We start from the raw sequence: 24,087 nt of genomic DNA, 5'->3' as shown, positions 1-24,087 counted from the left end.
CATTGTCACATGATCGTATATATCTGACTTCAATCTCCTTATTCCTTTCAAGCTCTTGGGTGTATGCGAAGAACTTCGGAGGATATGTTTTGTTCTATCACTTTTGATGAATCCTTCCTTAGCCTGTGCAACGCACGCAATATTATCTTCAAACAATATTGTTGGCGTCGTGTCGATAGGTATTCCACTAGCCTTTTGAATATGTTGAGATAATAATCTCAACCATACTGATTCTCACCTTGCCTCATGTAATGCGATGACCTCGGCATGATTAGCTGATGTAGCATCTAGAGTCTGCTTTTGAGAACGCCAGACTAACACAGTTCCATTGACATAGCCTGTTTGTGACCTATCTTTATGTGAGTCTGATAAATAACATGCATCTGCAAAACCAACAATTTCTTGTTTTGTGTTTTTAGAGTAAAACAACCCAAGATCATCAATAGTTCCTTGAAGATAATGAAATATATGTTTAACCCCATTCCAATGTCTTCATGTTAGGGCATAACTGTATCTTGTTAATAGGTTGGTAGCGAATGATATATCCAGTCTAGTACAATTTGCAAGATACATAAGAGCTCATATTGCACTTAGATATGATACTTGAGGACCAAGTATCTCTTCATTATTTTCGCGCAGACAAAATAGATCTTTTTCAATATCCAATGTTCTATTTACCATCGGGGTACTTAGTAGATTTGCCTTATCCATATTGAATCGTTTTAGTACCTGTTTTGTATCATTTGATTGATGTAGAAAGATTCCATCTTTCAAATGTTCTATTTGTAACCCAAGACAATATTTGGCTTGTCCAAGATCTTTCATTTCAAATTCCTCTTTTAAATAATTGGATGCATCCTGATCTCACGGGGAGTACCAATGATATTTAAATCATCGACATATACAGCAATAATCACAAACCCAGTCATCGTTCTTTTGATAAAATACACATGGTAATATATGATCATTTGCATATCTATTTTTCAATAAATGCTCACTCAAACGTTTATACCATATACGTCATGATTATTTTAGTCCATACAATGACCGTTGTAACTTGACATCACATAACTCTCGTGGTTTTGTTTTCAATGTTTCGGGCATTTTAAATCCTTCAGGGACTTTCATATATATACTCGTGTCAAGTGACCCATATAAATAAGCAGTGATAACGTCCATGAGACGCATTTCTAAATTCTTTGAAACTGCAAGACTAATTAGGTATCAAAATGTAATAGCATCCATAACAGGAGAATAAGTTTTCTCGTAATCTACTCCTGTTCATTGGGGAAAACCTTGTGCTACAAGACGAGCTTTATATCTTACAATTTCGTTGTACTCATTTTTTTTCCGCACAAATACCCATTTACATCCAACATAAGAAACTTCTTTTGATTTAATAACAATATGTCCGAATACTTTTTGCTTATTAAGCGAATCTAACTCAGCTTGTATTGCGTCTCTCCATTTATTCCAATCTGGACTCCTTTGACACTCCGAAATAGATCTGGGTTTTGGATCCTCATTTTCATCAATTTTCTTTGATACATTATAAGGGAATATAGCATCAATCTCTTTGATTTCTTTTTGATTCCATAATATACCATTACTGATATAATTAATTGAGAGCTCATGATTTCCATTATCTGGATTTATACCATCATCACAAGGTACTTCATTTCTTTGATTTGGAACGCGTTCCTCCGAATTGAACATTTCATTTTTCTTGGGCCTTTTGCTCTTTCGGGAGTTTTTATCCTTAGATATTGGTCGTCCACGCTTCATGCGTGTTTTGGAATCGTTTGTCAAATTTTCTTTCGTTTGTTCTTTCGGAATTTCAATCCGAACATGAACATTTGCAGCATCTATATATGATCTTGTTACTCTAGTTGTATCTGCAAATACATCAGGTAACTGATTTGCAACATTCTGCAAATGTATAATCCTTTGAACTTCTAGTTCTCGTTATTTTGTTGGGGGATCAAAGTGGGATAATGATGGTGTACACCAATTAAGATCATTTTTATTTTCCACCATTCTATGATTTTTCCCCCTAATTGTGGAAATTCATTTTCATTAAAATGACAATCAGTAAAACGAGCCGTAAAAACATCTCCAGATTGTGGCTCAAGATATCATATAATGAATGGCGAATCATACCCAATATATATTCCAAGTCTTCTTTGTGGTCGCATTTTTGTAAGTTGTGGTGGAGAAATCGGGACATATACTGCGCATCTGAATATTCTGAGATGCGATATATTAGGTTCTTGACCAAATACTAATTGTGATGGAGAATACTTATGATATGCACTTGGTCTGATACGAATCAGTGACGCAACATGCAAAATAGCATGACCCCAGATAGAAATGGGTAATTTTGTTTTCATTATCAATGGTATGGCAATAAGTTAGAGTCGTTTGATTAATGACTCTGTCAATCCATTCTGTGTATGAACGTGTGCTACTGGGTGTTCAACATCAATACCCATTGTTACACAGTAATCATCAAAAGCTTGTGATGTAAATTCTCCAGCATTATCAAGCCTTACTTTCTTGATCGGGTACTCTAGGAACGGTGCCTTTAGTTTAATTATTTGGGCTAAGAATCGAGCAAATGCTAGATTACGCGATGATAAAAAGGCATACATGCGACCATCTGCTTGAAGTATCAATTAATACCATAAAATATCGAAATGGTCCGCATGGTGGAAGGATAGGTCCACAGATATCACCATGAATTCTTTCTAAAAATGATGGTAATTCATACCCGATTTTAACTTGTGATGGTCTAATTATTAATTTTACTTTAGAATATGCATCACAAGAAAGCTTATCCGATTGAAAAATCTTCTGGTTTTTCAATGGATGACCATGAGAGTTTTCGATAATTTTTCTCATCATAATGGCATCAGGGTGATCCAATCGATCATGTCAAACTTTGAACGTATCAGTAAACTTATGGTTTACTATGACATGTGATTCAATCACATCGATATTAGTATAATATAATCCCGAGGATAGAGTGTGTAATTTTTCCAACATATACTTTTGTCCCGAATTGATTGAGGTGATATATAAATACTCAGTGTCATCCTCATTCATAGTTTTAATATGATACCCATTTTGTCGGATATATTTAAAACTCAATAAATTTCTTTGGGACTTGGAGAAAAATAATGCATCTTTTACTGTAAATTTTGTTCCTCCTGGCATAATGAAATCGGCTCTTCCGGAGCCTTCGATTATTTTTGCATTTCCAGATATAGTAGTAACATTTCCTTTGTTTATTCTTAGATTTGAGAAATAATTATTGTCTTTCAGAATTGTATGGGATGTAGCACTATCTGCCAAACATATATCTCCTCCTCGGTCCGCAATTTTGACCATATTCGTTTTCTATTCAAGAACAAAACAACATTACAAAAAATATATATTAATAATGCATAATATCATTACTAACTTATGAAGCAGAAATAGTTATACAAGACACAATAACATATAATGAAATTATTTATACATGAGAATGCATACGCATATAGTATTGATTATATGAAGTATGCAAATATTTATATAGTTTATCCATAACCAACTCCATCTTCAGGATGGACAAAAACATCAGCGAGGTCCATGTGTGCAAAGTTCTTAGCACCACTAGCATCATCATCATAGTCGTTCATGACATGAATGGTCTCGATGTCTTTTCCTTTTGTTTCTTTAATCGACTTCTGGTAAAGGTCCACCAGGTGTTTAGTGGTGCGACAAGTACGCGACCAATGTCCCATCATTCCATACCGATGGCATGTACTTTCTTTTATCCTTTTGTTCGGATGACCATGTGCTCCCCCTTTATTACTGTTAAAATTGTGATTTTGGGATGAATCTTCTTGATCACCTCCTCTGATCCATCTTCGGCTGGCACCACGACCGCGTCCTTGACCCTAGCCTCGACCTCTACCTCGAAAATAACCACGTCCTCGACTATTATAAGACATAGATTCACTCCAGGGAATGATGTTTTTTCTGTAGCATTTGTTTCAGGAAATGACTTGTTTTCTGTAGCATTCGCTTCTTGGAATGGTACAGATCCAGTTGGTCATGACGCGTGATTTTTCATTAACAGCTCATTATTTTGTTCAACCAATAGGAGACATGATAAAAGCTCCGAATATTTCGTATACCATTTTTCTCGATATTGTTGTTGGAGTATAATATTCGAGGCATGCATAGTTGAGAATGTTTTCTCCAACATCTCATTTTCGGTGACTGTTTCTCCACATAATTTTAGAATCGAGGTGATTCGATACATTGTTGAGTTATATTCACTGACATTCTTGAAATCTTGAAATCGGAGATACACCCATTCATATTTTGCCTTGGGGAGGATCACCGTTTTTTTAATGATCAAAACGGTCTTTTAATTTTAACCAAAGATCTGCAGGATCTTTGATTGTCAAATATTCTTTTTTCAAATCATCATGAAGATGATGTCGCAACAATATCAGTGCATTTACCTTATTCTCGTTTGATGCACATTTTTCTTTAATAGTGGTATCAAGACCTTTTGATTCGATATGTAACTCAGCATTCAACTACCATAATAAATAATTGTTTTCCGATATGTCGAGGACCTCGAACTCGATATTTGTCATTCTTACCATTATGACTAAACAAAAAAATAAACCATATATTAGCTTTATTCATTATAATAGATAAGACAACATAGCGAAATACATGGTTACATATAAATTGCTATAATTAGTAACACGTAAACAAGATGTAAAACCGCAATGTAAACTGAAAACAGAAATGGATCAGGATTTTTGTCGAAGAAAATACTAAACGTTGCTACTAAAACTTCTAGAACAAAGAGAATTTTTAATAAAATTCATCTTCAGAGTTTTTTTTTGTTGGGAGAGGAGAAGAGAATGAGATGATTTTGTATGACTTGTTTGAGTGAATGAATGAGTGTATTTATAGGGTAAAATTTACTATTCCTAGCCGTTGGGGAGGAGCAAAAATTTGATTTTTTTAAATTTTTTTTAAATATAGCCGTTGGAGAAAAATAAATTTTGAAAAAATTTACAAATGATTTTATCAAATTAGATTATAAAACTATACATAGAAAGATAATTTATAAAACGAATTGTTAAATTATTTTGTAAAATTAATTGATAATATTATGTATATAATTAATTAATTATTGAGAAATCAAATAATTTAAAATTTATTTATCGTTATATGAAAGAATTTATAAAACTTTACTTGTAAATTTTATTACTAATATATATATTTTTAGATTAAGTTTAATTTTTTTCATATAAATAACCATTAAAAATAAATTTATATTATATATGATAATATTTTGCATGATGAATATTTATTAGTTTATATAGATTAGATAATATAACTGTTGGCGGTATTACTGTCTGCAGAAGTAAAATAGCTCAGGCGGCATTGTCGTCCATAAAGAATAAACATAATAGTTTATTAATAAATAAAGGGACATAGCCGTCCAATAACAAATAATTAAGACGGCATAGCTGTCCAAATTAATAATTAAGGCGGCACATCCGTCCAATAACGAATAAATATTTAAGGCGGCATAGCCATCCAGATTAATAATTAAGGCGGCATAGCCGTCCATGAATAATAATCGAGATGACATAACCGTCCATAAATTAATTATAAAGAATATCGGTATTCATATATAACTTGGGGTTAATTCCACTCAAAGATTAATAAATACATATATATATCATAAGAATGAAAATATAAGTATTAAAGATAAGTTATCTTACTTTTAGTTGTGGAAGAGCGGTCGACAGTTACTTGAGGACCAAGTATCTCTTCATTATTTTCGCGCAGACAAAATAGATCTTTTTCAATATCCAATGTTCTATTTACCATCGGGGTACTTAGTAGATTTGCCTTATCCATATTGAATCGTTTTAGTACCTGTTTTGTATCATTTGATTGATGTAGAAAGATTCCATTCGTTAACTATAACCGAAAACCGTATTTTGGAGAATAGAGAAGAATATATTTTTTTATTAATCTCTCTTGAAAGTGTATAAATGGATAAATCCAAATGGGTTATTTATAGAAATTCCGAAGTTACTGTTCACGTATACGGTCGGTGAGAATAGTACCGTATATATGAACAGTAAATCGGTATGTTCACCGTAAATTTATTTTATTTATAACAGTACGCTTTTTATTGCAAAGTCTTTTTCATTCGTTATGTTTTCTTTTGCCGGACATGTTGAAGACGGAGAGTATAGAGAATATTAATATTTGATCATTTTTAAGGACTTTTTTCTTCCTACTCCGGCACACAGAATTTCGTTCACGAGAGTCAGGGCGAGTAGAGCAACTCAAATACTCGCAGCGCGTGGAACTAGTTCCTGGATGCCATCATATTTCTCCACTGGGATCTCTCTGTTTCTTCTCCTTTCATTTTTTTTCACCTCCCACGGCCATTAAAGAAAAAGGAGAAATTTCTCAAAATGATAATAAAAAAGTAAAAAGTTCCTTCTCCTTCGTCGTGTTCTCCCCTAGCCCCCCTTGTCTATCCTAACATCTAGTCTCCCCCGTCCTTAGTTCTCCAGCAACCGGATTCTGGGTTCTGCTCTCCGGCGGAGAACGATGCTGTTTGGGATGTGAGGGAGTTGCTCGAAGTGGTATATACATGTATCGAGAGAGGGAGAGAGGCGTAAGGTTGAAGAACAAGGAGTAAAATAGGAATAAAAGATGCGAATTCTGTGTGATGCGTGCGAGAGCACCGCCGCCATACTCTTCTGCGCCGCCGACGAGGCCGCCCTCTGCCACTCCTGCGACGAAAAGGTATAAGCTTCAGTAATATCTTTCTCTGAATTTTCCTTTCACAGTTTTGTGAATATCATTGTGCCAATATACGTGCAAAGTTGGTGTCTTTCTAGTCAGAGATCGAAGCTGCGTGAATGGTTGGCAAAAAGATCTGATTTTGCCGTCTGGGTTCACTCTTGTGCCAATTGGATTGAGCTCTACGAGATCTTACGTCTCCCGTGTTTCATATTATGCTTCTCGTGGATTATAGTTCCTTCAATCACTGAAAAAAGTCGAGAATTTAGAACTAAAACTAGTAGAATTGGGGCGAAGGCTCTTTCTGTTGGAATGGCTATGCGATTCGGATCTATATGAGTCGAAAATAGATTTTTTTTTTAAAAGTTTTTCCTCGTTGCTTGACCTTATTGTCGATAGAGCAAGATGAAGCAGACTGATCCTAGTTGCATTTTTAAATTTGAGATATTGAATTCTTGTATAGTTTCTCATTCGCTGGTCTAGTCTTGTAGTCTTTCTGATGCAACGTACAAATCAGGCAAATATGAAATTCGAGTGCTACGTCCGATGCGGTGATTTCTTTGTGTTCTTAAGAGTTTGCATATAATCTACTTGTGGATAACATTTATATAGGCATACTCTGTTTTCGCTTTGTGGGCATTAGGTAAAAACAAAAACTGTCTTTTGAAACATCTCCTGTGCCACAGTAATGGATCAGTTCCACCATTTTGAGGCATCTTCTGTGCCTCAGTAATGGATCACTGCTTGTTTCTTGACCTCAGTGCTTCTTTGATAGATCCTGAGCATCGTTTCAGGTTTCATGAGTTGTGCATGATCCTTTTTGTGATGATAAGGACCGTATACCTCTCTTCTCATGAGTTTCTGCGTTTGTTTGTTGGATAAGGTTACAGAAAACAATGGTTGTTTTGTTTTCAGGTTCATATGTGCAACAAATTGGCTAGCCGACATGTACGAGTTGGTTTGGCTGACCCCAGTGACGCTCCACGCTGTGACATATGTGAAAATGCACCTGGTACCACCAAGTTCACTACCCCTTTCATTAGTTTCTTCCATACCGTGAAAGTTTTGTTTTGAAACCCGGATTTTGTTTTCTTTTTCCGGGACTTAAAAAAAACATGAGCAGCGTTCTTTTACTGTGAGATAGACGGTAGTTCCCTTTGCCTCCAATGCGACATGGTTGTACATGTCGGTGGCAAGAGAACGCATGGGCGTTTTCTATTGCTGAGGCAGAGAATCGAGGTTTTGAATCTAAAGCAATCTTTGTATCTATATTGAATCTCGTTCTGTCGGGTTTAAGTTTCTTTTTCTCCTTGCATCGGTGGTACTGTTATCGTAGTTTCCAGGTGACAAGTGTGGCAGTGTTGGATTACAAGGCAAGGAGCAGAACCGTGCAAGGGAGAACCCACAAGAGCCAAAATCAAATGCTGAGCCCGATGGCAAGGTGGAGAGCAAACTGTTCGATCCGAATGCAAATCCTCAGAGAATACACGACCCAGCTTCGAATAACCAGGTGCCTTTAAGCTTTTCTTTTTCCTGAGTTTGGGTTTAATGGTAAGTAACCTCCATATGTGCTTTGGCTGATCCTATTCGTGTTTCTGAAGGAGAGGGGCATTGATGTAAATAACATGAATAATCACGAGCCCGGAAGCCTTGTTCCTGTAGGACCCTTTCAAAGAGAGCCTGAAAAATAAGCAGCTCCGCCTTGTCTTTCACAGTGCCTTAATGGATCGACTCAGTCATTTAAAGTTGTCGGTTTTCGGCTATAGGTTCATTGCACTGCAGGTGTTCTTGAGAGGCCTTTCAAGCATGCTTGCATCACAGACTTGTTTTTTTCTTCTTCAGGAGGGAAGCCTCCATGGTCGTGCATATTCTTGGTTAAGTTAAGCTGATGGTAGCTTTAAGGTTTTTCAGAATGTAATTTCCGAACAGTTCAATGAATTGAAGTTTCCAGATGGCTCCCCCGAGTCGTGAGCCTTTTTCTATGAATTCGATATCCAACTCCGAAAGGACTGTATCACAGTGGCCCCAGAATCCTGGATCAACCGGATATGTAAATCCGGGCCTTGTCCACTTCAAACGAGGTTTAGCTGTCTGAAGAGCCTAAGACGAGACAATCTCGTCACCGGAAGAACATAGACAAGCTCATCGTAAGTCCAAATCCAGGTAAAACTTATTTTAAGTAGCCATCAAAGTAGCAAAAACTAGTCACATAACCAAACTCAAAAAGAAATTCAAAGCCTTTTAGCCATCCATTATGCATCATTTTCAGCATCTTCTCAGTAAGTGTAGCCCTTAACGAACATGCCCTTCTTGGCTTCCTCAGACTCGCCCTCACCAGTGTACTTGCCGAGCTGGGCGAGGGAGTTGGCCTGAGCACGGATCAGAAGGGCATCCTGGGCAGCCTTCACGTTCTCGGGTCTGCCACCCCATGTCTTGAGGCAGGTGTTCTGAAGGGCGCGTGCATACGAGAATGATACGTGCCATGGGTTTGATGCCTGGTTCATTGCGTTCAGGTTCAGTGTGGCCTCCACCTCCGACTGTCCACCAGACAAGAACTGCAAATAATCCAGTCCAAGACAACACACTGATCATTACACATTCTGAGAGATACATGTATCATCATTCATTCATTCCAAAAGAGAAGAAGAACTTGCCATGATTCCGGGAACGGCGGGAGGAATTCTGTTGTGAAGGAGCTTGAGGGTGTAGGAAGCGACCTGCTCAGGAGTGGCTCTGTCCTTAGACTCGGCGCCAGGCGTCACCATGCTTGGCTTCAACAGGATTCCTGTTGCCAATTTATACAAGAACTTGTGAATTTTCGTTACTTGGTTGTTGTTTTCTTGGTAAGGAATACTTGGAACATGAAACAATACCTTCGAACATGACGTTGTTCTGGGCGAGGTAGAAGAAAACCTCAGCCCAAACCTTCTCAGCGACCTCGTAAGTACGGTCAATGCTGTGCTCTCCATCGAGGAGGATCTCTGGCTCCACAATTGGCACCAACCCATTGTCCTGAAATCACACAAAGCTTTAGTTTATTGAGAGAATTCAGTGCAATCCCATTATTTCTTGCGGGAAAAGCGAGGTGGTTTACCTGAGAGATGGCAGCGTAACGGGCGAGACCCCAAGCGGCTTCTTTGACAGCAAGAGCAGAGGGACCGTTGGGAATGCTCACGACCGTACGCCTAATTCAATCAGAGATAGAATCTTTGAAGCGAACTGAGTGGCAGTCAACATAGGAAGGGTCTAGGATTGAGAGAACTTACCATTTGGCGAAACGAGCACCCTGCTGGTAGTAGGCGGCAGAGCGAGAGGCGAGACCATCGAGTCCTTGGCACCACGACTCGTTGTTAGATCCAGCAAGCGGCACCAGACCCTACAATCGAATATAAACCACACCATATACATGTATAACAAGAAATAAAAATATCAGTGTTAGGACAGGAACACACAAATGGTTTCCATTTTAACCTTTCTTGGGAAACGCGCGCCATGAGTTAAGTTCGTTTTCCGTTTCATCTCTTTTCACAAATCAGCAATTTTGCAAAAGAAGTGAAAGGGTTCAACGGCGGTATCACGAACCTTGTCGACCTTGATACCGGGGACGATGTTCTGCTCAGAGAGGACGTCGACCATTTTGCGGCCGTCAGTGGTGGATTGGTAGAGAGTCTCCTCGAAGAGGATGGCTCCGGAGATGTACTGACCCAGTGCCGGTGCTGTTATCAGCAGAGTCCTGTATGCCTGCCTGTTTGCCTCTGTGTTCTCCAGCCCTATCGACGCCAATCTCTTTCCGCACGTCGCGTTCGACTCGTCCATCGCCAAGATTCCTCGTCCCGGAGACGCTATTGTTTTCTAAGACGCCCAAAGCAACAAGATGTTTTTGAATTTTTCAGTCAAGAGAGTTCATAACGGTCGAGTACGGATGAAACGTGTCGGCGGGACTTGTGAATGTAACTTACAGCGGTCTTGACGAGCTCGTCGGCGTAGGAGGAGGAGGCGCGGACGGTGAGGGCCGAGGAGGAAGCGCGGCTTCGGACAGCGGCGGAGGATGGCTGTCGGAAGAGGAGGTTCTGTCCCTTCACCCAGTCCGACCTGTCCAAAACCGGCGAGGCCTTTAGCAGAGTCGCTGAGGTCGATGCCATCCTTCTCTCCCTGCGAGTAAAAGTTTCTTCCTCTTTCTCGAGAGACTCACAAGAAGCTTATGGCACGATCTTATCTCTGAGCTCACTCCCTGCTTTGGATTTATATTTGCCTTCAGATTGGTTATTTGAGGTTCTTGTCTCCCCGCCAATGCCCATCCGCCACGTGGAAATCATCTTTCTCTAGTCCCGGAATATATTCCCCCTTTGATTCCCGTCGTTAGATTTGTGATTTTCTTTTTCTAGCCCGGAAAAAATAATAATTATTTTTTTATGACGTATTTATGTGCAGAGGGAAATTTACAATAGGTCGTTTGGTCCACATCGAAGGCGCAAGATTTCTCCTCAAGACAAATTCAGAATGGAACCAAATGCATGCGTCCGACATTTACAATCACAAAGACTTCGTGAGGTTGCGATGAGATCTCTACTTCCTACGTTTCGATGGCTGAGGTTAAGTCTGGAGATTTTATGAGATTGTGATGGATACATCAACGGTACACCGTTTGCCGTGTCAGCCCCTTGGTGTCATCTCAAGACACGTGGCATTCTTATAGCCATCTTGGATCCCGGGGTAATTAGTGAACCCTCTCAACGAATGAGAGGGTCTAAGGCCGACGAAGCCACGAGTTAAAAAAAAGCACCAACTTCCGAGAGGGGTCAACATAAGATGAGATGTGAACAATCTAAGTGAAATTTAAAAAAAACTTAAATTATTTAAAACAAGCTTTTATGAAGGTCCAAATAGGTTTGGTACAGAATAAATGTTATTGATCCCATTTAATATATTTATTTAATTATTAGATTGGTATATATTCCACTAAACCAACCAGAAAGCATGAATAATAAACATAAATAATTATAAGTACCACGAATGAATTTAATATTCTCTACTGAGCGTTATCGAAAAAAATAAGATTTTTTTTTTATTAGCTGCAGGGTAATTGAATGCCGTAAGTCTCACAAAAATCGACTCAATGGAAGTTGGGGTTAGCGGCAAAGTAGGCCAAGACTCCGACGAAGGGTGCATTGGTGTACGTTGCAGGCTCAGTCTGCGTGGCATTGTTTCTGCCGCCGACGAACTTGTCATCGCCGTCGGGCCCACCGACCACGGCACCGGTCAAGACGTTGGGGTTGGGGCCTAGTTTCTTGAAAAGATCCCACCCGGCCTTGCAACCGAATGGTTTCGGATGAGCCTTGATGCTGGGTATGGACGAGCCACGGTGATGTATCTGTTCCGGGTACCGATTACCGTATCCCACCATGTACGACATGTTCATCGGATTATCTCCCAAAATGTAGTCCACCTAAACAAGTAAATCAACATTCACCATTATAAACCGGACCTGCACTTTGGAATTACTAATTGGAAAGATCAAACAGACCTGTCTCTTGGCAACGCGGCGGAGTTCATCAGGTGAGACGACAAGGCTGCCGCAGTGTAAGGATTGGGAGGCTTTGGAGAGGTAATCCGCATAGGCAAGGAGGAGCAAGGAGCGGGAGATGGGACATTGGAGCTGAGCCATGCCTCCGTCGTATATCAAACCGCCCGGTGTATATGTCACGTGTTGTCCGCTTGCATTCGGTATGAACGAACACATGAAGCTATCTGCCTCGTTCTTGAATGCCTCTAATCTCGTCATTTTGGCTTCCAACACTTCCTGTTCATACATGGCAGATGGTTTGATTAGTGAAATAGGTAAGCATGTTCAGATTGGATAGAGATTAATGGTAGCAAACCTTGGCGACAAGAACGTTAATGCCGCCCAGTTTGTTGTCCCAACCAAACTGGAGAATGGCGGAGCCATCTCCAAAGGCCTCACGGTTGCTCTCTAAGTAACTCAGGTAAGATTCTTCTCCCGTGGCTCTTCTCAGCCATGCAGCTCCCCATAACAATTCATCCTATATCCATCAAAACAAGCCAACATTTTCATTATAATTCAGATTCTTCAATGTTTTCAAATGTACATCGATCACATGTGTTCTAATCTATGCGAGAATCTAGTTATTAAAAAAGATCATCAGTAGACGATGCATGATGGGGTTCTCACCTTGTACCCACTCATACTGCAGTAAAAAGGGCAAACGGCATCCTTTGCGCTAGGATTATCGCTATAAGAACCACGGTGGGAATCGGCGTACTGAAAAGCCTTGACAGCGTTCTGAAGCAACACACGAGAGTAGGAGGGATCCGATGGCTGGAAAGCAATGGAAGCAGCGGCTAAGGCGGCGGCAATTTCTCCGGCGAGATCAGAGGCTGCGTTTGGTGCGTCGATGGCGTAGGAAGTGCGCGGTGTGTCCATATCCTCCGGCCTCTCCCAGCAATTGTGGTCTGCGACTGGTTCTCCTACCTGCGTTCACGTGAGTGCATATCTCTCTTCTTTGAACACTTTGGCCAATATTAGGGTTTCGTGAAATATTCGAAACATGTCAAAAAGTCATTTAGCTTGCTCTTTTACCATATCCTCTCGTTCCAACCTCTTTTTTCCCCCCTGAATATGCAATGGGGTCCGAAAGGATATATATATATATATATATTAGATAGGGCCACTTTAGGTCTCTTTAAACAACATCTCAATACACACACTATATATTAACATTTAAAATCTTCGCACAATTATATTCTACGCAGTAACTACAAAGACAACAATTTCTTTGTTAACCCATAAATCTCCCCATTTTAGCCGTTTTCATTTACTTATTGCATGAAACATTCACATAAATTTCATTTGCAACGCAATAACGTACCTGGACAAAGATACGGTTAGGGAGCTGAGAAACGGTCTTGAGGAGATAGTCGGAGCTCCATTTGACGGCCTCGAGAGCGTTCTGACGCTCGGAAGGAGGCATGTATCCTCCGAAGTCGACCACGCTCCACGCAAGCATCGTCGTCGTGAATGCCATCGGAAAATGGAACTTTATGTTGTCTCCGGCGTCGTAATATCCGCCGGTGAGGTCCGTTTTGTGGGTCCATCCGTCTCTCAGCCCGGAGGTACCGCGCCACGTCATCCTTTGGCTCTTCGGAAGAAATCCCGACCGTTGGCCTTCGAAGAAGATGATGGATTTGGAGAGAGCATCGTTATAGTCATGTGAAATCACCGACTTCGGCAACTGACCAAGACCGAGAATAAGAATAAGAAGAGGAGGAAGAAGTCGCCGGCAGATGGGTGATTTCATATTTCCGTTGCCGGGAAAGTGTATATATATCGTTAAGAGTTGAATTAATGATAATGTAGAGGAGGTGTGGTATAGGGATTATATATCTATATATATATAGGCTTTTATGAATGTTCAACGTTCCATTGGAATCGAATATTCATCTGTCAATTTAATACTTAATTCGTCTGAAACTAAAACATAGATTCAAATCCAAATATTATTGGAAGTATAAAACGTAAATGGAACTAAATCAAAATATTCCATAGAATATCATGTACTGTAGTATTTTTGGAATCATCTCCATAATAAACTTAACAAATAAGGAGAAATAACCGCGGTGAATTTAATATTTATGGTATATGAAATGAGCATATATATATATATATGAATCGGATCAGACCCAGAAAAGAATATGTAATCCGATTTGTAAAGAATATTTAATATTATATATATATATATATACACACACAAATAAATGTAAGAAAAAAAATCTAATTAAATATTACGTTATGTAGTAGATTATTTAACCGTACGTGTCTCTACGGCACCGAAGGTGAGGTTGGCCTATACGCATACCCTCTTTCCAGCGGGGATTAATATTGTGCATTATATATATCAAACAGATTGGAATTATTTTTATTAGATTAGCGGCGGTGCTTCAATTCAATTACAATTTGAAACATAAACCGATTCAATGGAAGTTGGGGTTAGCGGCAAAGTAAGACAAGACTCCGACGAAGGGCGCGTTGGTGTACGTTGTAGGCTCACTCTGTGTAGCATTGTTTCTCCCGCCGACGAACTTGTCATCGCCGTCTGGCCCACCGACCACCGCACCGGTCAGAACGTTGGGGTTGGGGCCTGGTTTCTTGAAAAGCTCCCACCCGGCCTTGCACCCGAATGGTTTCGGATGAGCCTTGACGCAGGGTATGGACGAGCCACGGTGGTGTATCTGTTCCGGGAACCGACCACCGTATCCCATCATGTACGATATCTTCATCGGATTATCTCCCAAAATGTAGTCCACCTAAACAAGTAAATCGACACATTCACTGTTATAAAACCGGACAGGTTACTAGAATTATTCGTTGGAGAAGAGCAAAGGGAGGGACCTGTTTCTTGGCAATGCGGCGGAGATCATCGGGGGAGATGACAAGGCTATCGCAGTGTAACGATTCAGATGCTTTGGAGAGGTAATCGGCGTAGGCGAGGAGGAGGAAGGAGAGGGAGGTGGGGCGTTGGAGCGGAACCATGCCTCCGCCGTGTAGCAAACCGGCCGGCGTGTACGTCATGTGTTGTCCGCTTGAATTCGGTATGAATGAACACATGAAGCTATCTGCCGTGGTCTTGTATGCTTGTAATCTCACCATTTTGTCTTCCAACACTTCCTGTTCATATCATACGACAAAGACACTTGTATGATTTTTTGCTGTCTATATTATAATTAAGGCCGTGTAATTTCTGAAATTGGTAGCAAACCTTGGCGACAAGAACGTTAATACCGCCAAGTTTGTTGTCCCAACCAAACTCGAGAACGTTGTAGCCAGCTCCAAAGGCTTCACGGTTGCTCTCTATATACTTCAGGTAAGATTCATCTCCCGTGGCCCTTCTCAGCCATGCAGCTCCCCATAACAATTCATCCTGTATCCATAAGAAAAACAAGGTAATGTTTCACCGATTATGTTATCAAGGCGATGAAACTGCTGATATATAGATCATTTATGATTCGGTAGACTATACTATACACGTACGTAATAATACACTAACCTAGCTATATGTAACAAAAAAGATACAATCGAGATTCACCTTGTATCCACTCGAACTGCAGTAAAAAGGGCAAACGACCTCTCTTGCGCCAGGGTTATCACTGTAAGAACCATGATGAGAATCGGCGTACTGAAAAGCCGTGACAGCGTTCTGAAGCAATTTGTTAGAGTAGGAGGGATCCGATGGCTTGAAAGCAATGGAAGCAGCGGCTAAGGCAGCGGCTATTTCTCCGGCGAGATCAGAGGCTGCGTTTGGTGCGTCGATGGCGTAGGAAGTGCGCGGTGTGTCCATGTCCTCCGGCCTCTCCCAGCAATTGTGGTCTGCGACTGGTTCTCCTACCTGCGTTCACGTGAGTGCATATCTCTCTTCTTTGAACACTTTGGCCAATATTAGGGTTTCGTTAAACATTCGAAACATGTCACAATGTTGTGTCGTTCGAACTTCTTTTTTCTTTATTTGTAGGGGTGGATCCAAAAAGTGTAAAACATAAACTAACAAGGTCTTTACAAACAGTTCTGCTATATGAATATCATTTGCAACGCAATAACGTACCTGGACAAAGATACGGTTAGGGAGCTGAGAAACGGTCTTGAGGAGATAGTCGGAGCTCCATTTGACGGCCTCGAGAGCGTTCTGACGCTCGGAAGGAGGCATGTATCCACCGAAGTCGACCACGCTCCACGCAAGCATCGTCGTCGTGAATGACATCGGAAAATGGAACTTTACGTTGTCTCCGGCGTCGTAATATCCGCCGGTGAGGTCCATTTTGTGGGTCCACCCGTCACTCAGACCAGAATTGCCTCTCCACGCCATCCTCTGGCCCTCCGGAAGAAATCCCGACCGCTGGCCTTCAAAGAAGAGGATGGATTTGGAGAGAGCGTCGCTATAGTCATGTGAAATGACTGCCCTTGGCAACTGAACAAGACCGAGAACAAGAGTAAGAAGAGGAAGAAGTCGTGGGCAGATGGGTGGTTTCATTTCGAGACGTGTAGCAGTGGAGGTGTGTATAATGATGCATGGGAGTGTTTATAATGGCGTTTCCAGGTTGCGGTGATAGGTTTAGATCCCTTTTCAGTACTTGTCTCGTTTGATACTCTAGAGTTGTCATTTTATGTCAAAAATGTTAATATCATTACAAGATTTCGTTCGTAAATAGGAAGAGATCTACCATATGGTTTTGTTAATTATTTTATGCATGTTTGTGTCCATATCATCATTCTTTTTTGCTAAAACTGTTAACACCGCAGAATAGGAAAAATGAAGATCAAAATCAAGCAGTTAACAGCTACACATGTTAAAATTAGTGCCTAATGTTTATATCTTGTGATGGAAATAGATCATCAGATATCTAAATTTTCAGAGGATAATAAATGTGTGAAAAATTAAATTAAACTGGCTAAATAAATTGAATGGATACACCAAGAGACCATATCAATAATTTTTAGATTATTTCTATAATATCTAGTATCCTATATGAGTTTAAAATTCTAGTTGTTGACTTGTAAATGTTTTCAGAAGGTATTATTTCTATTTATGTCTATGTAAATCTCCAAAAATCTAAATTTAATGTTTTCCTTCCTTGATAGTCCAAATTATTTAACCTTTTTTTTGGTTTCATTATAAAAGGGAATCTGAATACCGATTTGGGCAATATTTATTTCTTAATTTGTACGGAGTCCATCTGGAACGGGCTCAATCGGGTACAAATGGGCTCAAATAAAGCCCATATATTTGCATACGTCATATTGACGTCATTTTCGAATTTCCTCCCTCACATCTGCGCAACAGCGCAAGTTCGTCCTTCCTCGTCCTTTTGGTCCCAACCTCTAATTGCGACGGAGGTACGGCTACATTCCGATGCATTTGGGTTTTGTTCCTTTTTCATGCCTTGATACTTCCGATTTCGCTTTCGCGTCTGTTTGTGCTTCTGCTTGAATTCATTTCGGGATAAGGGTTCATTGGATTTTCAATTGTTTTGGCCTATGTTTATCCTTCTCGACAGAGCACTGCTCGGTGTGCTTTCCCTCCTTAATGCAGTTATTTCGATTCATGTGTTCGTCCTTTATAGGTTTTTTGTTGTTTTTTTTCTTTAATGGTTTTGCTATATGGTGTGGTTCCCCTCCTTCCTTAGTGCAGTTATTTCGATTCATGTGTTCATCCTTTATAGGTTTAATGTTGTTTTTTTTTCTTCCATGGTTTTGCTTTCTCCGTATTTTATGGAATCCTACTGCTTTTTGGGTTTGAATTCAGCTGACTCCGTTCGGAAATTGTTCGTCCGACCTCTATTCACGTTCGAGCGGTTAAGGCTTAATTCTGGGAAATGCATCCGAGTTGAGTTGAATTGAGGGCTTTACAGTCTTAATGAGTCTACTATGAAATATATATTCATCGGTGGGGCAAGCTCTTCTACTTTGGTTCATGTTTTCTCTTGGTTCTATGGTTCTAGAGACACGGTGGGTTGGAGAGAGAAAACCTTGAATTGGGTACAACAGGTTGTATTTGCTGTTATGAGGGTGGCTTCAGGATCATGTACCTATGAAATGAGCTGTTGTTCTAGAGATAATATTTCCAATGGTACCTCTTGGTAACCAAAGTTGATGGTTGAATGACTCCTCTGGTTATTATGATGATCACAATATTGGTCTCATAGATTCAGTTTTTAAAGGAGAGGTTTAATCCGTTTGAATGGACGGAGAATTTGCTCCTTAATCTCAATCTTGACCACCATGACCTGTCAGTTTCTGATATAGGATGTGGGTGGGCACTGATTACTGTGTTCTTTGGTTTGGGGTCATTGCCCTGGTGGGAGAGAGAGATTGCTTGAGTCTCGTGGTTGATGAAAGTGTTGATTGTAAATGGACAGGAAGGAGGCGACGGATAGGGTTTTGGTGGTGGTCAGTGGCTGATTATTTGTGGTAGGTGGTGTGTGGAAGGGCCTTAAGAAATGAGTTTAGACAACAGGACCAGGAGTCTGGTGGACTGGAAGATTCGCTCAGAACGTTTTTCTTATCGCGATGCTCCTTATAGGAGAGATTCACGTCAGGGTTTCAGGTTTTAAATTTTGGTAGATTTAGCCATCACTATTACTTTTCGTTGGTTAACTCGTAGATGCATCCTTAATGGTTGTTTCTCATTTGTGCCTCTTGCCTAATCTATTTTGAGAAATTGTTCCGGGCTAGGTTATTTAGCACCTCAGAATGACATCCCTCATCCTGACTTTTTCAAATTGTGTTGTAGCCAAAATAACGTGTGCAAGAACTGCAAGCGACCTGGTCATTTTGTTAGAGAGTGCCCTAATGTGTCTATCTGCCACAATTGTGGACTTCCTGGGTAAGTACTCTTGTTCTTCTTTTTTGTCCAAGACTGTTTTGTATTTTATCTGTTTACCATGTACATATGATAGTCTTTGATCATGATGCCGCTGCTTTCCTCTGTCCCATGCCATTTCAATGTCCTTTACCAAATTCTTTTGGGTTGTCCATTTAGTTATGAAATATGTGAAGTTCTGATCATGTTTGAGCTTTGTGTAATCGATCTTGTTAACTCACCAGGCATATCGCCACTGAATGTTCCACCAAATCCATGTGCTGGAACTGCCGTGAAACTGGTCACATGGCCAGTAACTGCCCCAACGAAGGCATTTGTCACGCATGTGGCAAGGCCGGGCATCAAGCGAGAGACTGCACAGCAACCCATCTCCCACCCGGTGACCTTAGACTCTGCAACAACTGTTACAAGCAAGGCCACTTTGCGGCAGACTGCACAAACGAAAAGGCTTGCAACAAGTGCAGGAAAACAGGGCATTTAGCACGGGATTGTACAGACGACCCTGTGTGCAACTTCTGCAATGTGGCCGGTCACATGGCTAGGCAGTGCCCTAAAGGCAACGTGATGGGAGGCCGAGGAGGCAGCAGTGCTCGTGGGAATGGTGGCAATCGTGGGTTCAGAGACCTGAGAGAAATTGTTTGCAGGAACTGCAGGCAGGTGGGACATATGAGCAGGGACTGCACCGGTGCAATGATGATATGTAGGAACTGCGGTGGGAGGGGGCACTTCGCCTATGAGTGCCCTTCTGCAAAGCTCATCGACCACCGCTATCCTCGGAGATACTGACCGATAACAACAATGACAAGATTCACCGTTGGTTGCTGTTCGGTTGGAGCGTCGGCTCTATTACGATATGTAGTATGTTTCACACAACCTCGTAGGCCTCCAGATCGGGTCATCTCCATCACATTAGATGAGCTTTAGTGTTTTAATGAAAAGAAACCTCGAAATGTTTTAGTTTGTCACTGGATTTTTGCTTGCTGGTTTTGATCTGTTTTGTCTCCGGGTACTGTCTTTTTTTTTTTTTTTTTTTTTGGTTTTTTGGATCAATCTCACAAAATGTTGCTCCCAAATCATAACTATAGATGACTGGTAACTTTCATAAAACCCCATTTCTGCACGCATGATTCGGCCCATATTGTGACACACAAAAATCGTCAACATTTGACTGCCGTAATGGGCCGTAGTTTACAAAGGGCATATCGGGCCGGTCGTATGTTAGCCACATTGGCAAAAATCCAGGTCTTGGAACCTTTCACAACCGGGAGATAACCGAACGGATTGGTGTTTTCCGACGTATTTTATAATATTTTGAGATTCTCCTATAATCCACAAGGTCCATGCAATGCATGCGTTGTTTCTATATTCAATTTTATTACAAACCTCTTTTTTTAGGCATAAAAAAATCGGTTTTATGTTAGTAAACCGACCTGGAAGATTTCTCGGTCGATTTCTGGCCGTCGATATGAATTTTTTTTTTCTTGTAATAATAATGGGAAAAGGTAAAGGTTTGTCCTTTACATGCTCAAAACAATTGAAAGAGAGAACAATTAAAAGTTAAAGCTTAAAATGAAAAAAAAAACAAAGGTAAATGATAAATTTGCAACCTATAGTATTAAACGAATAACAGAAAAAAATGAGTTGCTTCAGACACAAGCCACTCGGGACAAAAAGGCTCCACCACTGCAACCAAAATATGCGCTTGTTTTTTTTCTGCCAACTGCATATCTTCTGTTTATCCCTTTACAGTCACCACACCAGTGTAAACACACGTGGAAATGCTGACGAAATAGGAAGGCCAGAGAGTGTAGGGTACAATATATAATATTCCTAAAATTTCGGGGTCACATTGACAAAGAAGTCAAAAGCAAGACTGCAGAAAGCAATTTTAAAACTACTTGTCCTGCCACCAGACCAAACGGTAGATTTGATTTCAATCTCTCTCTCCCTCGCTCGTATCTGCCACAGGGACTAAACCATAAAGGGTTGCAGAGGATCGTAAAGCACAGGAAGAAGGAGACAGAGAGTTTAGTGTTTGATAGATGGACGCTATCAGAAAACAAGCTACGAAGCTCAGAGAACAAGTAGCGAGACAGCAGCAGGTACCTACCTTGTTTCTCCCCCCCAATTCTATAAACCCTAGATCGAACCTCCAAATGATCGATTTGGGACCAAATCGCGCATCCTTAGTTATTTCAAGCCGATAAAGTTAGCGAAACATAGACGGGTTTCACAGATTTACCGCGTGAAGTTGGTCACGAGCTGGTTCGGTTGATCTTCTTTCGGAGCTTCGGTCTATGAGTGTATTCTCGTATCTTGATCTGAGAGAGAGATGACTTGGAACGTTTGTGTAAAGGGGTGAACTTTCTGAACGGAAATGCCTATTTCTTCCGAATCTTTCGGATAAATACATTGTCTTTTCTGTTTTTGGTTGCAATCATTCAACTTGTTCCCATGAGAAGTCCTCGACTTGTCTCTGATGTTCGTATCTTATTCTGGTAGCTTTGTTGATTTTTTGGAGTGCTAATTATGCGCCCAAATTTGGTTTACTATGGATTCCATTTGAAAAGTATTGATGTTCATTTTTTTGTAATTTTCCGGTGAAACAATGGAGGCTGTCCTGAGACAATTCGGGGCAGGAGGGTATGGAGGTTCAGACACTGTAATAACCGATGAGGCAGAGTTACAGCAGCACCATAAACTCGAGAAGCTTTACATCTCAACACGTGCTGCCAAGGTTGTCGGTTTTCTGCTTGTCTGCTACCATCACCTCTTCAGTTCTTTTGAATTGAGCCCTTGATGTGATTTTGCTTTTCTTCAGCATTTTCAAAGGGATATCGTGCGAGGTGTGGAAGGCTATATTGTGACGGGATCCAAACAAGTCGAGATAGGTGAATATGTGATGCAAATGCACTCACAGTTTTGCATTTCTACTTTCTGCTTTGAAGATCACAAGTTATATCTAATCACTTCTGCTCTATATGTGCGATAGGAACGAAGTTATCAGAGGATAGTAGGAAATACGGCTCTGAAAACACATGTACAAGCAGTACTACACTAACAAGGGCTTCACTAAACTTTTCTCGAGCTCAGGCTCAAATGGAGAAGGAGCGGGGGAATCTCTTAAAGGCTCTCGGCACCCAGGTTTGACCTTTTTCTTGGCATATTTGTATGGAACATTGCTTTAGTTTTAACAGTTGACTCATATGTGAGAATGCTGGCCGTATAGCAATGTGTTACATGCTGAAATTATTAGGTTGCTGAGCCCTTAAGGGCAATGGTGATGGGAGCTCCACTGGAGGATGCTCGTCATTTGGCACAGCGTTATGACCGGATGCGCCAAGAAGCTGAAGCTCAGGTACTCAAAACTGCTTCTTTTAATTTCCCATGCTGGACGAAATGACGTTTAGAGGTACACACAATATTTAACTAGGTTTAATAACTAATGGTAAAAAAATGCATATCCTGGGTTAGAGGTTATACTTACACCCTTTCTTGAGCCTAGACAGACCATCGAAGTATCAAAACGCCAAGCTAAGGTTAGAGAAAATCCCGGGAATCCTGAACTAGTAATGAAACTGGAATCTGCTGAAGCAAAACTACAAGACCTTAAATCAAATATGACAACACTGGGGAAGGAAGCGTCTTTTGCAATGGCTGCAGTTGAAACTCAACAGCAAAGGCAGACTCTTCAGAGGCTGATAACTTTGGTACTCATTCAAACACTTCTCTTCTTTTGTACTAAGAGTTATAAGTTGGTTTCTTTTTTTCATGTGATATGTCTAGAAACTGTCTGTTAAAATTTCTTTACTCTTTTTCTTTTCCTTTTTGTTCTTTCAAAAGGTTGAAGCTGAGCGTAATTACCATCACAGAATCCTTGAGATTCTTGAGCAGCTTGAAGGCGAGGTATGTGCCAATGCCGTTCTGTGGTAGGGTACATGAATGGGATTGGGAGTATAAATAGGATTGCCTTGATCGATATACGCATCAGAGGTTAAACCTGTATCAGTTCTCTGTTTCTAGGATATTCAAATAAATATGGATATGTTCGTCTTTATAGTGTTAAACTTGATGATTATCTTCCATTCTTTATATTTATAGGCATTGATTGGTTCTTTAGATGCATTTATGAAAAAGAACTTAATTTTGTTATTCATGCTTGCAAGAAGAGACAACAAGGCCTTACAGCTGCTCCCTAAACAACATCAACTTATTTTGGTGCAGATGAAATCTGAAAGACAGAGGATTGAAGCTCCTCCTCAGACACCAACCATAGAGAATGCACACCCACCTCCTTCATACGAGGAAGCCAATGGCGTCTATGCTTCTCAGATGCATGATGGATCAACAGACATCATGGGATACTTCCTAGGAGAGGTTAGCTAACTAAGCCTATCTTTGACTGATTTTTTGGTCCGACTGTTTGGGCCGATGTCTAATGTTGTCCTTCTTGTGGCCTTTTTTTTTCCTCTCTGATCAGGTCTTGTTTCCATATCAAGCTGGATCTAATGCGGAGCTTAGCTTATTGGTTGGAGATTACGTTGTTATCAGAAAGGTTAGCAATTTGGACAACACATGCATATAAGGAAGAAAATAGTGTAAACAAGTGTCTCCATACCATCTCAGATTCGATGCACGCAGTAAAAAGCTCAGGCCTTTGGCATGTAATCAATGGTGGTGTTTCAGGTAACGAGCAGTGGATGGGCAGAAGGAGAATGCAAAGGCAAGGCTGGTTGGTTTCCTTATGATTACATCGAGAGAAGGGACCGTGTCCTTGCCAGCAAGGTAACTGAGGTGTTTTAATGGCTTTTCTCTTGGTTTTGTTCTCTGTCGGACACTGGTTCTGTCTCTGCTG

The 24,087-nt window shown here is 40.5% G+C and overlaps 6 protein-coding genes across 10 annotated transcripts in view; 3 read left to right on the top strand and 3 right to left on the bottom strand.

Annotated features, from left to right (window-relative positions):
• Positions 1 to 6,449: 6,449 nt before the first annotated feature.
• LOC104807770 (B-box zinc finger protein 19-like) lies at positions 6,450 to 8,797 on the top strand. Its single transcript, XM_010533177.1, has 5 exons — positions 6,450 to 6,846; positions 7,759 to 7,855; positions 7,967 to 8,082; positions 8,180 to 8,353; positions 8,445 to 8,797. Exons 1-5 carry the CDS (start codon positions 6,754 to 6,756, stop codon positions 8,532 to 8,534), a joined length of 570 nt encoding a protein of 189 aa, XP_010531479.1. The 5' UTR covers positions 6,450 to 6,753; the 3' UTR covers positions 8,535 to 8,797.
• Positions 8,798 to 8,988: 191 nt separating this feature from the next.
• On the bottom strand, positions 8,989 to 11,065 carry LOC104807769 (fructose-bisphosphate aldolase 2, chloroplastic-like). The gene is made up of 7 exons (XM_010533176.1): positions 10,803 to 11,065; positions 10,426 to 10,695; positions 10,110 to 10,219; positions 9,938 to 10,028; positions 9,717 to 9,855; positions 9,498 to 9,628; positions 8,989 to 9,398 (listed from the first exon to the last, which is right to left on the bottom strand). The coding sequence occupies exons 1-7, from the start codon at positions 10,983 to 10,985 to the stop codon at positions 9,120 to 9,122; spliced, it is 1,203 nt and encodes a 400-aa protein (XP_010531478.1). The 5' UTR covers positions 10,986 to 11,065; the 3' UTR covers positions 8,989 to 9,119.
• A 1,203-nt stretch (positions 11,066 to 12,268) lies between these two features.
• Positions 12,269 to 14,166, bottom strand: LOC104807768 (endoglucanase 24-like). The gene is made up of 4 exons (XM_010533175.2): positions 13,731 to 14,166; positions 13,034 to 13,333; positions 12,723 to 12,884; positions 12,269 to 12,643 (listed from the first exon to the last, which is right to left on the bottom strand). Exons 1-4 carry the CDS (start codon positions 14,157 to 14,159, stop codon positions 12,290 to 12,292), a joined length of 1,245 nt encoding a protein of 414 aa, XP_010531477.1. The 5' UTR covers positions 14,160 to 14,166; the 3' UTR covers positions 12,269 to 12,289.
• A 642-nt stretch (positions 14,167 to 14,808) lies between these two features.
• On the bottom strand, positions 14,809 to 16,883 carry LOC104807767 (endoglucanase 23-like). The gene is made up of 5 exons (XM_010533174.1): positions 16,458 to 16,883; positions 15,945 to 16,244; positions 15,618 to 15,779; positions 15,251 to 15,526; positions 14,809 to 15,165 (listed from the first exon to the last, which is right to left on the bottom strand). Exons 1-5 carry the CDS (start codon positions 16,881 to 16,883, stop codon positions 14,833 to 14,835), a joined length of 1,497 nt encoding a protein of 498 aa, XP_010531476.1. The 3' UTR covers positions 14,809 to 14,832.
• A 777-nt stretch (positions 16,884 to 17,660) lies between these two features.
• LOC104807766 (cellular nucleic acid-binding protein-like) lies at positions 17,661 to 20,236 on the top strand. 4 transcript variants are annotated; one of them, XM_010533171.1, is made up of 4 exons: positions 17,661 to 17,746; positions 18,769 to 18,956; positions 19,143 to 19,235; positions 19,457 to 20,236. In XM_010533171.1, the coding sequence occupies exons 2-4, from the start codon at positions 18,850 to 18,852 to the stop codon at positions 20,016 to 20,018; spliced, it is 762 nt and encodes a 253-aa protein (XP_010531473.1). In that variant the 5' UTR covers positions 17,661 to 17,746; positions 18,769 to 18,849; the 3' UTR covers positions 20,019 to 20,236. The 4 variants fall into 4 exon arrangements, with proteins under 4 accessions (XP_010531473.1, XP_010531471.1, XP_010531475.1 ...); XM_010533169.2 differs by having other exon boundaries at positions 17,732 to 17,746; positions 18,156 to 18,956; XM_010533173.1 differs by lacking the exon at positions 17,661 to 17,746 and adding an exon at positions 17,756 to 17,918.
• A 919-nt stretch (positions 20,237 to 21,155) lies between these two features.
• The window catches only part of LOC104807765 (SH3 domain-containing protein 2), a 3,636-nt gene continuing 704 nt past the window's right edge, over positions 21,156 to 24,087 (top strand). Inside the window, exons 1-10 of one of the 2 annotated variants that reach the window (XM_019201811.1) lie at positions 21,156 to 21,334; positions 21,847 to 21,969; positions 22,054 to 22,123; positions 22,225 to 22,376; positions 22,489 to 22,590; positions 22,742 to 22,942; positions 23,076 to 23,138; positions 23,457 to 23,609; positions 23,713 to 23,787; positions 23,919 to 24,017. In XM_019201811.1, coding sequence (XP_019057356.1) covers positions 21,275 to 21,334; positions 21,847 to 21,969; positions 22,054 to 22,123; positions 22,225 to 22,376; positions 22,489 to 22,590; positions 22,742 to 22,942; positions 23,076 to 23,138; positions 23,457 to 23,609; positions 23,713 to 23,787; positions 23,919 to 24,017 — 1,098 coding nt within the window. In that variant the 5' untranslated portion in view covers positions 21,156 to 21,274. Of the gene's footprint in view, positions 21,335 to 21,846; positions 21,970 to 22,053; positions 22,124 to 22,224; positions 22,377 to 22,488; positions 22,591 to 22,741; positions 22,943 to 23,075; positions 23,139 to 23,456; positions 23,610 to 23,712; positions 23,788 to 23,918; positions 24,082 to 24,087 lie in introns of both variants that reach the window. The other variant, XM_010533167.1, reaches the window with a different exon arrangement.

This window comes from Tarenaya hassleriana, unplaced genomic scaffold (genome assembly GCF_000463585.1).
Source record: "Tarenaya hassleriana unplaced genomic scaffold, ASM46358v1 Cleome13, whole genome shotgun sequence".
Taxonomy (NCBI): domain Eukaryota; kingdom Viridiplantae; phylum Streptophyta; class Magnoliopsida; order Brassicales; family Cleomaceae; genus Tarenaya; species Tarenaya hassleriana.
The sequence above is the reverse complement of the archived record's forward strand: the minus strand, read 5'-3'. Positions and strand labels throughout refer to the sequence as shown.

Bases quoted from the DNA above. Each gene is read 5' to 3' on its own strand.
- LOC104807769 (XM_010533176.1), bottom strand. From the start codon at position 10,985: ATGGCATCGACCTCAGCGACTCTGCTAAAGGCCTCGCCGGTTTTGGAC. The intron at 9,856-9,937 runs GTAAACCACCTC...GTGTGATTTCAG, and splicing joins GTTACGCTGCCATCTCTCAG to GACAATGGGTTGGTGCCAAT. The intron at 9,399-9,497 runs GCAAGTTCTTCT...GATTATTTGCAG, and splicing joins CCGCCGTTCCCGGAATCATG to TTCTTGTCTGGTGGACAGTC.
- LOC104807770 (XM_010533177.1), top strand. From the start codon at position 6,754: ATGCGAATTCTGTGTGATGCGTGCGAGAGCACCGCCGCCATACTCTTC. The intron at 6,847-7,758 runs GTATAAGCTTCA...TTTTGTTTTCAG, and splicing joins GCCACTCCTGCGACGAAAAG to GTTCATATGTGCAACAAATT. The intron at 7,856-7,966 runs GTACCACCAAGT...AAACATGAGCAG, and splicing joins CATATGTGAAAATGCACCTG to CGTTCTTTTACTGTGAGATA.
- LOC104807768 (XM_010533175.2), bottom strand. From the start codon at position 14,159: ATGAAATCACCCATCTGCCGGCGACTTCTTCCTCCTCTTCTTATTCTT. The intron at 13,334-13,730 runs GTACGTTATTGC...ACGTGAACGCAG, and splicing joins CTAACCGTATCTTTGTCCAG to GTAGGAGAACCAGTCGCAGA. The intron at 12,885-13,033 runs GTGAGAACCCCA...TGATGGATATAG, and splicing joins GCAGTATGAGTGGGTACAAG to GATGAATTGTTATGGGGAGC.
- LOC104807767 (XM_010533174.1), bottom strand. From the start codon at position 16,883: ATGAAACCACCCATCTGCCCACGACTTCTTCCTCTTCTTACTCTTGTT. The intron at 15,527-15,617 runs GTTTGCTACCAA...TGATATGAACAG, and splicing joins TTAACGTTCTTGTCGCCAAG to GAAGTGTTGGAAGACAAAAT. The intron at 15,166-15,250 runs GTCCCTCCCTTT...TTACTTGTTTAG, and splicing joins GCCGCATTGCCAAGAAACAG to GTGGACTACATTTTGGGAGA.
- LOC104807766 (XM_010533171.1), top strand. From the start codon at position 18,850: ATGAGTTTAGACAACAGGACCAGGAGTCTGGTGGACTGGAAGATTCGC. The intron at 18,957-19,142 runs GTTTTAAATTTT...ATTGTGTTGTAG, and splicing joins GATTCACGTCAGGGTTTCAG to CCAAAATAACGTGTGCAAGA. The intron at 19,236-19,456 runs GTAAGTACTCTT...TTAACTCACCAG, and splicing joins CACAATTGTGGACTTCCTGG to GCATATCGCCACTGAATGTT.